Here is a 14728-nt window from a genome sequence, read left to right on the forward strand (position 1 = left end):
CATTTTTTTATCGAGAAAGTTTGCCAATCGTATCAACCAAATAAAATTGATCATATTCACGATTTGTTATTTCCGAATTCGATCGCCGCTACGAAAATATTGCATCTAAGGCGCGAATAATTTTTTTCTTCGGAGATTGCCTTTTGATGACTTTCATACAGAGTCACCGAAGGGTCCCAAGATTTATTTTGGCTTGTATTTTGCCTCATCCGGGAAAGCCTCTCTAGGTGGTATGAGACTTAGCATCATTACGTGACGCGCGTAATTCCGCGAATTACGGAATTGCGTGTCAGTACCATGAATGCGATCTAAAACGCCGAGCACACCGTAACACTGATTGAATCTGAAAATATTCGCATATTTAAAGCAGCTATATAAATCAACTGTATAACTAAATAATTCTAAATCTTGATTTTTCTATGTGAAAATCGATATAAAGCTCTTATTCTACACTTAAAATTTGTTTTAAGGATTTATTATAAAAAATAATTAATATATGTACTTTAAGTGATGAAAGTCGTGCGCTTCCGGTGATGGGAAGAATGGTAGATGATAGCCTGAATGTGCATTCAATGTCGAAAGAATTGCAAGTGAGAACCAAATCCAGGCGGTGGCTACATGGGAACCCATGATAACGACACCCAAGAAGGGAGGAAGTAGATTTGAGCCAATATTTTCCAAAGGATGACAATATAAAGCAGTGACAGCTATAGGCGCAGTCCATTCATGATGCTGCTTATGTATATATTTGTATAGGAAACCCTTGTGAAGAAATCTGCAAAATAATTTAATAGTAAATGTTTCGATATAATATCAACATCCATATAAATTAAATATATCCATATAATTAAATATCTATTTAATGTTAAATACAACTTTTTAATTTTAAAGCCGATATAATATTTAACGCTACCTACAAATAAAACAAAGAATAATCAGATACATATATATGATATTTGATTAGTGACATATGTTAAAGTCATCCGAGTCTGTGTCATCTGTGTAAATTTTTGTAAAGATTTACCGTCATTTTTTTACATTCATAAAGTTACTCGATTCTATAAACATGATTCTGCATTAATTTATTTTTTTCAATAATTCAATAGCTTATTAATTCATGTAAGATTTATATGCTTCATTTATTAGCATTTAATTCTAATATTATCAACTCTTTTTTTGCACATCAGATATTTCGATACGAATCAACAAGATTATCGACCATTTGGAATTTATTTAATAAAAATTTATTAAATTCAATATTGCGTGTTATTGCGATTGCGATTTATGGATTAGCGACTTCCAAGCAAGATGTACCTGTGCGAGTAATAAAAGCCAATCTCTTCGCATAATATGTGAATCGCGATCTCAGCGAGCACCCAGTGGAAGGTCGGTAGCTCGCGCACCGGAGGGTAACCGCGCCATTCCATGAAATAATAGGCGAGATACATAATAGGTAAACCGACGACGATCTGATTGAACAGTACTTGAGCGATCACTTTGCATAACTTCCTCTTGTTCACTGGTTCGTTCGTGCCGGGCTGTATTTTGTATCTACGCACTGCCGCCGGCCGATTGGTGATGTCTAAAATAGTGTAAATTCCACCGACGATCCAGTAAACAGCGATCGTCAATACTAAAGATCCTGCAATAAATATGAGATTGTTTAATAATGTTCAATGATGCAAATGTCATGACACTTTCAAAATATTCCTTTTTCGACACGTGAATTTCCAGTTATACTCGTAAATATATAAATTTATTAATAATATGATAATTGACAACAACAATTGATGTAAAAGATACATGGAAAGAACAATTTTGCTATAAAATCTAGAAATTTGATCACATATAAAAATAATCGTGTTGGACTATCAAAATTATTGTTTTTATCTCTATAATTTCCAATATCAAGAAATTTCTATAAAATAATTTAGTTATTCTTGAAAACTTTAATTCAAAAAAATTCTATTACAAAAATATTATTTAATATTTTAATTAAGAAAATACAATATTTACATTTAAAAAAAGTTAATCATTAAAACTAATAATATATCTTTACATAAATTTTTTTTTTTTCTATTGAATCTATTTTTTCTAACAAAAATTTTAACATGCTGTACATGTTATATATTTTCAAATTTATAAAAATTAACGTGCTTCTCGAACTCACCATAAACCCACAATGTGACAGGATCATCTCCAAATTTATCTAAAATCTTATCCCATTGAGCTTGCCAAAAATCACCAGATGCACCCCAGAATTTTTGTAAATGCCTGAAATTTCTTCCTGATTAGTAAAATCTAAAGGAATATAAATAAATAAAAAAGTATAGAAAAACTTTTAATAAATATAGAAAAACTTTTTTTATTTTTTATTTTTTAGAACTAGAATATTTGCAAGTAAGAAAATTTTTAATGTGTTATCCTTCAACACTTTTTGAGATCATAATAACATAATTATCAAGCGGAAAGTTTCAGAGATTATTTGGAGATTACTTCTTTATCGTATCGTAAACAAGTCAGCTTCCTATCAGGATTAAAAATAATTATCATTTACTTTTAGACATTTATATATAAAAATAAGTATATAAAGTAATAGAAAATAAATAATTTATAGAAATTTAGTCGATACAAAGTAAGAAGAGAGCTAAGACAAAATACGAAAGTTGACTGTAATTCTATTTATGCGAATCATGAAGTAAAACAGAAAATAATAAACATGTCACAATTTGCATTACCATGTCAGGGAATTGCAGAAGGCGGCAAATCCGATCACTACAGTTCCGATAACGAAGAGTACACTCCTCAAACTTGAGAGAAGCGTTGGCGGAGTTTGACTCTTTGAGGCATCTCCAATAGCGGAGGTTGCTGCAAATAATGATATATAAATTAATTATAGGAAAAACATTTATCCCAAATCAAAAGTAAAAATAAAGTATAATCAATTATAATGTCGGATTTATGAGATTTGTAAAAGTTAACACATTTTGGTCTATCTGCTGCTAGACTTAAATAATCCGATCCTAACAAACGTATTTTGTTATTGCAATAAAAGTGCCTAATTATTTTTAATAAATAGAATTAGTACATATATATTTGCATGTTTCTTACAAAAGAATTATTAATTATTAATACGTGAATTAATTAATCTGTCTACTGAACTAGCCTTCCATTACAAAAGTATTCTTTTTGCTAAATAAAAAATATACAAATTAATTTTAGTTTCTTAAAGTACAAATAAAATATAATTATATTTATTTATTCATTCTGTATATGGAGGAAGAGAGGTAATTGGACGAACATGTATCAATTTTAAGTCTGAATAAACAAATTAAAATAAAAAAATAGAGAGAGAGAGAGAGAGAGAGAGAGAGAGCGCATAATTATTAAATACAAAGTTATTTAAAATAAAATAAGAATTGTTTCTTCAGATTATACTTAAAGTGCACTTTGTTTTTGTTTTAAAATATGTGAATGATAATTTCATTACGTAAAATAAATCAATATTCCATTGACATATGTCAATTCGAAAACTGGTTACTGGAGCAAAGGGAAAGCAAGCGGAAATTTTCAATTGACATTTCATGTCTATTATATAACATTGTATAACATTGGACAATAGAATAACACGCAGAATTCAATTTTTGAAGAATAAAACAAATTATCGATCCAATTACGAAATTATCTAATATATTTTCGATATATTTAAGATAAAGATTCAGTAAATATTATTTTATTGTTAAAAAATAAAAAAAATCATGCAATTAAAAAATAAATAATGTATATTAAATTGCATAGAATAAATGCACAAGAATAAATAGATAAGAAAATTTTACTTTAATAAGATTATGATATCTAGATAGCTTTCTTGAGAATATTAATAGTAATATTTAAAATTTTATAAAAGAAGATAGGAATTCTTTTAAATCTTTATGAAAAAAAAAATCAATATTACAAGTAAGTCGAAATATTTGTAAAGACAAAATAGCTATAAAACTCTCTCTGTAATAACTATAATATATAATAATAAATAATAATAAACTCTATTATACATAAATAATAATAAGTCTGGAAGTAATCCTTTCCTGAAAATCCGCCATCAATACTCAACATGTCCATTGTGTCTCACGTTATATATATATTTACATACATTTTATGTAAAGAATTGATTTATCTAAAGAATGACTATATATTTCAATATAAATATATTTAAATATATTAATATATATTTATAAAAGATAATTAGAATCAATCTTTTATTAATTAAAATCACTATATTAAATAACTTTTTACTCAAATAAAATTACATAACATATATATAATTTTAAAGGTTCTTCGGTTCTTTCGTAATGCGACATCATTATGTGACGTCAGAGGCGGGAAATGATACAAAAAGTTTATTGCGCTGCTCTCATAATATTAATAATTTATTGATTCCAAAGTAGATAAATTAAATTCTAATAACATAACCCTGAATGGGCTTTTTCAATAATACATAAGTTTAAAAAAAAATATAAAATATAAAATAACAAGAAATATTAGTTGTAACAATAAACAAATACAAATTCAGTGTTTTATGCATATATCTATAGCGAGCGAAAAACAAGTAGATCTAGTGATTTCTAATAGCTGAGTAGTATACCATTATTTCAAGAATTATTTTACACTTTACATGATCTGTTACAGATATTTCACTTTCTGATATTTTTTATAAATTTTAAGAATATGGAAATATTATGATATATTTTTAAGGAAAAAATACAAAATAAAACTGTACGGCTCAAGAAACTTTTTGCATGTTATTTTTCGCTTTTGACATAATTCATATAACTGCAACGAGAGAGCTTTAATATAATTTATATCTGATGCTAATTGTATGTAACTGTGTCGCTATTAGCACTATCAAATATTACTACTCAATTTAATTGCTTTAATTACTCGATAATTACGATTTACGCGTCTTACTTTATATTCATTTAATTTTTGTCTTAAATGAAAGGTACCACGATTTTTATCTATTCTTTTTTAAATAAAATATTAACATTGTAAATGTAAAATAATAAAATCTAGAGAAAAAAATATTATAAAACGTACAAAATTATAAAGGTTATTAACTATACTTCCTTACATTGTTCTTTTGCTGCGTAGTTTCATCTATTTACACCACTAATTATGTAATTTGATTTCACTTTGCAAAATTGAGGCAAATTAATATACGTTTATATACGTTATCTTTCTTTGTGTTCTAAAAATAATTCATTTAGTGTTCTTTGTTTGCATTATATTATTTTGTTTTACATTACAATATAAATATATTATAACATGTAAATTTTCAATTATAATCATTCATTTTTTTTCATTAATATCAAAGTTTAAAAAAAATTTGTTTGATAAATAGAATGCATCTTTTTGAAGTAAATAACATTTCATGATTTTTCAAAAATTCCCTCGTAAGAAAATCTAAAATAAAAATACATAGATAAAAAAAGAGATAAAAATTAAATCTTAGAGAAAATAATATTATATAAAAGTAGAATTATAGTATTATATAATATTATATATAAAAAATATAGTATTATATAATATTATATATAAAATATATTTTATATATATATATATATATATATATATATATATAATATAGTATTATATATAAAAAATGTATGAAAATTTTGATTTTATATATTCATTTAATCAGAAAGATATGTAATATTTTCATGACTATAATTCATAATGTTGAATGATTCCGTAAAATATATATTAATTTAGATTTTACATGCTTATATAATGCTGCCAAATTAATAATAAAATAGTACTAAAATTTATTTACAATTAGGTTTATCTATATTTAAATAAAATCGAAAAGAAAAAGGAAAAAAAAAATCTGTTGTAAAAGACTAAATATAAAAGAATATTTAAAAATCCAATAAGAAAGAAAGCATATAAAACAAACAATTTATTTAAATTTTCTCTTTAATATTTGAATTATAATAAAAAGTTATAAAGTTTATATCTTATATTATTTATATCTTAACATGAATGTTATACCATATCTATGTTATCTATGATATACCATAAAATATAAATTTTTAGAATTAGAATACTAATTAGCATCCGATATGTACTTTAATTATTAATCGAACAAAACGATAACGAATGATTTATGAGTAATTGCTCAATGTTACTTCAATACATTCGCAGCATTATTAAGCAACTGATTATTCATAAAAATATTCAACACATCGACATGACATTGAATTCAGTATTGATAAGAATCACTCGTCTCAAACAGTAGTACACATGCACTCTTACTATTCTCGTCGTTTATATTTTATTTAACACACGCTCTCATAGTATCAATAATTTATTGATTCCAAAGTAGACAAATTAAATTGTGATAACCCTTGTGGTAACCCTGAATAGGCTTTTTCAATAATGTGTAAATTATTTGAAAGAAATATAAAATAACAAGAAATATGTTAACGATAAGCAAATACAAATTCAGTGTTTTATGCATATATCTATCGCGAATGATTGTATGTATCTGGAAGAGTATTTGCTTCAAAACAATCTTCATGCGTCAAGATGTTAGCACGATAGCCTCGGGAATTGCAGGCTATCCAATACCATTTTGTAATCATTATCTATTTGCAAATATTTTATTTTAAACACAGCTTAATTGACAATAGTAAGCGTTTAATCAAAAACAAAAAACAAAGTTGATATACAAAATTGCTTAATATAACCTTTGAGAAGAGAAAGTAACGCAAGGAAATGACGCAAATTTGCTTCTGACACTTTTAAATCAATTCTATTTTAAAGAAATTCAAGAGCATAATAAGTAATATCAGAGGAAAATTGTTCATACTGGTGTAGATTCATTAAACTTTTATTAAATTCCGAGTATTACAATGATGACATTGTGATAAAAAATTATGCAAAAACATGATTAATAGATTCGTTATGAGACAAATAACAAGAAAAATAGAGAATAAAAACTTCGTCCTTGTCAATAAAAATAATATCACCTTATTCTTGTACATCTCACAAAATATGTGTGCGTTAACAAATTGTGTTGCTTTCGATGTATGTATTATGTAACACGTTTAATAGTATCGATCATTATACCTCATTACAGAGCACTCATTATCTACATTAAAAAAAAAAAAAAAATTGACTTTATTCATGACACAACTATAAATTTTTATAAACAGTGCATTAAATTATAAAAACAGATTCGTTATAAATGTTCAAAGTGCATCAAAACAATCACAGCACTTATTTAATATTATCGTAAAATAAAAACGGAATTTTCGTTTCGAAAAAACAATTTCTTAGAAAAACTTTCTCAATCTTGGACAAAAGAACTGTCTCAACTCTGACAAAAGAATTATCTTTATCTTCTTCCAACAAATAAAATTCCTTTTTCTTCCAGAAAAAAGGAGAAGATTTCAAGTTTTTCTTTTAAATATTAATATTATTTCGAATAAAAATATTATCATAAATAATTAAAGCGTTCAAAATACGCTCAAAAAATATTAATTAATAAAAATCAAACAAGAGCAGCTGCTCGAGCATTGATCACGTTAGCACTCACTTTTCACATTGCACTCTTGTGAGGATCTTCGATATCTGTATGGCCAAAACATTATCTTAAATGAGCGGCGGCGCAACTGGTTTCTCAAGCGGCTCCAGACCGTACCGTGCTGCACCGATCATTCACCGCTACTGACCGCTGCGACTCGTATCGTTAAACGAGACGCACTGACCAGCAACGTTTCACGATTTGCTAGCAAAGGTCTAAGGACGCGTCCATGTCCGTCGCCCCGGCGCCGCCAATTTCCTTTGTTTACGCCGCGAATGAAGGAACATCTGAGATGATTCGATAGTGTCGAGAGTGATATTTTTCTCTTTGTATCAATATAATTTTGGTACTTTTGTAATTATGTCATAATTTTGGTACTTTTTGTTTTATTATGTCAATTAAATATTTCCGATATTTCGAATACTTCCCTTACTTGAACAATAACGTCTCATTAAACACTACGTTATCGAAAGGAGATCTTCAAAAATTCTCATATTTGAGAGTAAAATGCTCGGCTTATACATCTTAAAAATAACATAATGATATCGATAAATTTTTCAATACATCAATTCCAGAAGGGAAAAAAATGTCATCGTTTGTTGCTACAAAGCGATTTTTTTCTAAAAAAAATAAAATAAATAATTCATTATTTAATTAGAAGCTTTAGAAGCGAGTTTTCAATGTTTAATTAAGTCGTTCTATCGATAATAAGAATTTCAAAAATTTGTCTTTCTTTTGCAAACAACTCAAAAATGACGAATTTTTAATTATATTGTTATACTGTAGCAAATGAGCAATATAAGTTTGCGAAATAAAAAAAAATAAATTGTTTTTATATTTATGATAAAAAATCTACCATAAGAAAAATTATAATCATAAAACATCTCTCAACAATGAATATAATTATATAATCCTGTATATATAATCCTAAAATAAATCTAATATACATAAAGCATTTATTAATTCTGTTTCTTTCCAATTTTAATTAAATTGATCTTCTGTATTTTTTTTTGTATCCTTTAATTGTTAATTAACTGGGTAATTAAAAGGGTAATTATGAGTAATTAAAAGAATTCTATAATTTATTTCAAATAAAAATCTGATAGATCATCTATTAAAATAAATCCAGTTAAAAGTAATAAAAACGAATTCATGAGTAATAAAAATAAATTCATAAATAGTAAAAATAATAAATATAACTGATATAAAAAAATAAATGTTTAAATAAGATTTTAATACAAAAAATTTTGTTAAATAAAATGTTGTTTCCATTATTAACAGCATATACAAATGAAATCTTATCGAAGATGAAATATATGATAACATAAGACAATATGACTAACTTTAAACACAAGCGACTGTTATGGTTTAATCTCATCATTAATTACTATCGATTATTAAATCAATTTTGCTCCTTTGTTTTCTTTATAAGAATAATTATCATAACAAAGAAACAAAGCAAAGAAAGAATTAAAAAAAATGAATAAAATAATTTAATCAAGAAAAAGAAATAGAAGAGAAGAATTAAAATTAAAATTTAAAAACTATGTAACAAGAAAGACTCGTTAATTATTCGAATAAATATAATTCGAATAAATATAATTCGCATAAATTATAATAAATAATAAATAATTCATAAAACGTTGACAAGAAGCATTTTTATTTTCTCATTTAAATACATTTTTTAAAAATGGAAATGTAGCCAAAAAATTTTAATCTATTTATATATAAATGTATCTAGATTATATTTCAATTTGAATATATATAAACGAAAATTGTAAAAAATGATGTGAATTTTTATATCACAAAAAATAATTTTAAAAGAAAATAAAAAATAAAGATTTAAGAAAAATCTTCGATTTTTCAATAAATAAAGAATAAAGAATTTACTTTCATATAATTACTGCAATTTCGTTAAATAATTATCATACTATTTGCATTTATACCTGCATGTAAAAAAAAATCAAATTTTTTTTTATACATATAATTATCATAAATTATTAATACAAGATTAATAAAGATAATATTAAGATTTATAAAAAGTTAAGATTTACAAATTAATAGACGATATAGACGACATAGATATAGACGATATAGACAAAATAGATGAATAAGCGACATGATTATTTTATGATTTTACGTTTAATTAATGCATATATGTGTACACACACACACACACACACACACACACACACACACACACACACACACACACAGAGAGAGAGAGAGAGAGAGAGAGAGAGAGAGAGAGAGAGAGAGAGAGAGAGAGAGAGAGAGAGAGAGAGAGAGAGAGAGAGAGAGAGAGAGAGAGAATGTATACACATCATATAAGATAGAAGGAGGTCGATCAAATTAATATAGCTTGATCCACTTAAATGTAAACAGATCGACGATGTACTCGAATAAGTTAATTAATTTTAAACGGACAGAATAAAGTAACATATCTACTAAATTAAATTAAGTTAAATTCTTCTCTAGATTACAATCGAATTAGTTAAAATTGATTTTTCTAAATATAGTCAGTTATATAGCGTACATTTATCAATAAACCCGTCTCTAGTAAGACAAACTTTTCAAGTTGGATTCGTTCTCGTAGAATTACCGTACTAAAGTACGCGTGACATGTCGGAAGCGAGATATCGATGTTTTGACTGCCGTGACTGTTCCATTTCAGAAACAAGAACAGAAATCGGGTCAGATCCTTGCGATGAAAACTGAAATTTCGTTATTGATCCAATATTGATCAAATGCATATCGCGCGTATCGGCGAACGTGCGAAGTTCCGTTTTTCGGAAAAAGGCACTACGCTTTTTTTCCGCCTCCTAAAGGGCGTAAAGCGGAGACAAACCGCTCCTGCGGAAGTCCTCCGACTTTTCTCGATGCAACCGGAGCGATACAAACTTTTCACGCGCGGGAAGCTCGACCGTCCGTGAACAGTCCGTGACAGATTCACATCCTCGGAGGGGACGATTCTCACGCGGAGGAGGGAATCGTGAAGGACACTTCGTAGAGGAAAATTTCGCGCGAGAAGCCCCGCTCTCCTCGTCGCCAAAGGAATCGCGATTAAAATCGCGATCGCGCGCAACACGCAAAATGGCTCGCTCGCACGGTCGCGCCATCCGGAATTTCATTGACTCCGGAAGTCACGGACGGAGATATCGCAGGACAAACGGACGGACTCCTGTCCTGTCGACGCGGTCGAGGCAAGAAGGAATGATGATGCATTTTCCGCGGAAGGGGGAGGGGATATCACGCATTTCGAACGAGTTCCTGCTCTCACGTGTACATCGACCGACCGACCGACCGACCGACCGACCGTCCGTTCGTTCGTTCGTTCGTGACCGAGCCAACGACGAGGAGAGTCGATCGCGAAGGCCGAGCGCGCCGCGCAGCGGCACGGGATTCCGTGAACTTTTCCGCGTGCCATCGTTTCCACATAATTTTCCTACCTTTGTACTGCCGCTGCATCTCCATTGTCGACACGCACCACACGGCGACGGTGCGTCAAAACAGGAAAATTACGCTGCTCCCCGGCGGCACGAGCGGGCGCGACGAGATGCGCGTGAATAGTCGATAGGCACCGACGGCGACGGCGACGATGACGCGAGCGGCGCCGAAAGCCGCAAATGCGCCGTTCCGTTTTGCGTCGCGCGCGCGACGCTCGCCTTCCCGCGCGGACGAGAACGTTAAGCTGGAGAGAAATTGGTATTATGAAGGGCTATGTAGATAATGCGTACATTCCTGATATCTTCCTTATTTAGATACCGAATTCTAGTAATTACTTAATGGAATCATTTAGTAGCAACAACGTTGCGTAATGACGCTAATATGCCAGTGTACGCGAGCCGATATTTGCTTTCGAATATTTCGATACTTTTCTAAGACAATATATATATATATATATTTCTATTTTCGAGATTTTTATATTGAAATAATTCTCCGATAATAATTTAAGTTCAATTAAAAAATTTAGAAGTCCAAAAGTTTGTTTTGTAGAAACTGACTTCTTTCGCAATTTGTCTATCTTCTAATTTATCTTCTAATTAATAAATAAGTCAGCATCTATCTTTATCTATTTTAAAACTTTGCGATTATATTGTAATACTTTCTAACAGTTGATTTTAAACAAATAAATAACCAATAATTTTATTAAACAAAATATTGTGTCTTTTTTAAACAAAATCAATTTTTCAATTTATTTTTGTGATACCTTATATTACTACATCTATTTCTCTTCAATCCATTATGCAGCTATTTTTATAAATAACATGTAATATAATAAATATTTCATAACTTTGAGTCTAGAATCTATTGGATAATATTTTGATGAATATTAAACTTTCAATTTAATTAAATATTGATTATTAAGTTATTGATTATTAAGTTATATATACAAAATGTAAATGTAAATGGACTATACCACGTTTTTCTCTACTATTCCTTATAATGGTCTTGATTTTTCCTAGATTAACACAGGCCATGGCAAAATACGATGTTTCTTGAAGAATACAAAATCACAAATTGGTAAAACTAAGTCGAAATTGAAAAACAAAAGCAGAAATGCGCGATGACGCGATATAAAAATTATCTAAAAACGAAACACGTTCGCTGTATACAACGGTCCGGAGACTTTCGAGAATATTATAGTGTGTCCTGGTAAAATATGGGACGTTGTAAGTGCCCTCAAAGAGCTTGAATGTAATTAATTCCCTAGACTTGGTCTTTTCAGCTGAACTTTTTGCACCGTTCATCTTTTCTCTTTTTTTCCAACAAAAAAAAAGAAAGAGGAAAGCAAGAAAGATGAACATGCAAAAAATTTATTTGAAAAGAACAGACCTGTTAACCTGTCTCCATGAAATTTTACGCCGAATCTTACGCCGGGAATCAACGGCTAGTTCCGGAAACACATACAAAATACCATTTATAGGGTATAATATTAAATCTATATTTTATACATAAATATTTATTGCGCATTTGTTTACAGAAAAGAAAAAATTAAATGATATAGAAAGCTGAAGCAAGCTGAAGATTAATTGAAGCAAGAGAAATTATAATTAATAACGTAGTTCCTCGTGGCACATGAATCAATTTTCAATATCAGATTTGTTGAAAAAGCTCAATAAAAATATAATTGATTTATCTTTAGGAATTAATTTGGATTTTATATTACATTATAGTTTATAGTTCACCTCAATATGATTCAAATTTTTTTTAGATTTTCAAATTTAATGACATCAATCCATAGAGTAAACACATTATAAATCAACAATCAAAAGAGAAATGTTAGATAACATTTGTTTTTTTACCAGAATTAAAAATTTTAATAACAAAACATTTCAAAATATAAAATTGAAATTTTGCTCAGATTAATATAATCTGACATGAGTTCCCGAAGATTAAAATAAAGACTGATTAAAATGAAATCGAATAAGGAATTAATCATTTTCGAATGCAATTTTTAGCATAGATTTTAAAAATTAAATCCTTCAATATATTTTAAAATTCGATTTGATTCACCAATGTTCGTGTTTATTCAAGATTTCACGTTTAGAAAAAAGATATCATTTTTATTAATTCCTTTATAATTAGATTATCATACTTGACGGGAAAATTTGGGAGGTAGAATTTGATAAATTCTTATCTATCATTCGTCACTTTTATTCATTAGCTAATGAAAATATAAAATTCTCATTAAAGATGAGAACAAATAAAAATTAAATTAACAAATTTCAAAAAGACAAGACATTAGCTGTCTGTCTCTCTATTCTCTCTCTCTCTCTCTCTCTTTCTCTCTCTCTCTCTCTCTCTCTCTCTCTCTCTCTCTCCCCCTCTCCCATTCCTACTTCCTCTCCTCTCCTCTCACTCTTTTTCGCTAATCAATGATCTGTTTTTTGTAGATAAACTAATGTACACTCATAAAAAGCCTTATTAATCATAAGGATCATCGGATATCGCGAGTGACACACTTACAATTCCGATTATCTGCGTGATTTTATAGGAATTTATATACCGATTCCGTTGTGTGATCTTCACATATGATGGAATCTCTAACTTTTGCGGAACTGTATTTAACTTTAGTGAAACTATATCTATTATATAAAAACCTAATTCATATACGTCAAGTTTATTTTCCGCGAGCATCGCTACTTGTTTTAATATACTGTGAGGTGGTAGCGAAAAGGTTTATTTTTACTTATCCCTTGAGAGATTAAATTATAAACTCCGATGATGAGAATAATGAATATCTGCGAACTGACACAAGCTCGAGAAATCCAGATAGAATAGTCAACAATGATATCAGTTGTATCACCAAATCCGCCTGCGAATTCTCCGTGTCCATTATATATCTAATACAAAAAAGATCTCTCAGGCTCGAAGGTTTCAGCTCTAGCCAAAGGTGTAAAAAGGAGGATAAAAAATAGTCTTTTACCAAACATGCCAAGCTTTGTACAATAGTTCTCTTCGAGAGTATTTTGTGGATTATCTTCCAAGAATTTTTGATTTTCGTGGCATAGTAGATAACGCATTGGTCTAATACGCTCGATCCCGGGTTCGAGTCCCGGTAGGATCAAAATATTTTCATACGCTCGTGTCTCCTCTCGACGGTCTGGCAAACCATAAGAGTAATTCTTGCCCCCAGAACCTCTTAAAAAATTTGCCGTTCAGAACGCCGGCGTTAAAAAATAGGTCTCACATGTCTGTGCATTATTTACATGCGCACAGGCATATGAGAGTGAGATAGAACGGACCTTAAAGGTCCTTAAAATAATATGAAGGTAGAAGAAGAAATTTTTCCACTCAAGATTCACTGCCACTCAAGATAAAAAATTGTACATATATCGAACGTACAAAAAAGAATTCAACTTTTATAAAAAGTCAAATGCTAGCACGTGACTGGAATGTTATAGATATTGGTCTTCAACTTCGATGAACTTTGCGTATTCAGGTTGGGCTAATTGCTTGTACAATGTCACATATCTGGGGGGGGGGAGGGAGAGAAGCATTAGACATGCATAATCCATAATCCGATATTTTTAATAAAACCCTAGCTAAAACCATAACAGGTGCCTCTACGAATGCCTTAAGGTAATCACACATGCACGAAATACATGGATAATTTAATAAAAAATGATATATAAAATA

General features: G+C 29.1%; 1 protein-coding gene across 3 annotated transcripts in view; it reads right to left on the reverse strand.

The window, feature by feature from the left end:
* LOC105432245 (fatty acid hydroxylase domain-containing protein 2) overlaps positions 1–12200 on the reverse strand; it is a 14097-nt gene extending 1897 nt beyond the window's left edge. Inside the window, exons 1-7 of one of the 3 annotated variants that reach the window (XM_089077941.1) lie at positions 12006–12153; positions 11035–11276; positions 2739–2868; positions 2171–2274; positions 1315–1642; positions 503–775; positions 1–343 (exon numbers count right to left, since the gene is read on the reverse strand). The exon at positions 1–343 is cut by the window's left edge and continues 1897 nt beyond it. In XM_089077941.1, coding sequence (XP_088934067.1) covers positions 184–343; positions 503–775; positions 1315–1642; positions 2171–2274; positions 2739–2868; positions 11035–11059 — 1020 coding nt within the window. In that variant the 5' untranslated portion in view covers positions 11060–11276; positions 12006–12153 and the 3' untranslated portion in view covers positions 1–183. Of the gene's footprint in view, positions 344–502; positions 776–1314; positions 1643–2170; positions 2275–2738; positions 2869–7597; positions 7769–11034; positions 11277–12005 lie in introns of those variants that run through there. The other 2 variants (XM_025219632.2, XM_011646955.3) reach the window with 2 other exon arrangements.
* Positions 12201–14728: the final 2528 nt, after the last annotated feature.

Source organism: Pogonomyrmex barbatus, unplaced genomic scaffold (genome assembly GCF_055798465.1).
Source record: "Pogonomyrmex barbatus isolate J1 unplaced genomic scaffold, ASM5579846v1 scaffold20, whole genome shotgun sequence".
NCBI classification, from domain to species: domain Eukaryota; kingdom Metazoa; phylum Arthropoda; class Insecta; order Hymenoptera; family Formicidae; genus Pogonomyrmex; species Pogonomyrmex barbatus.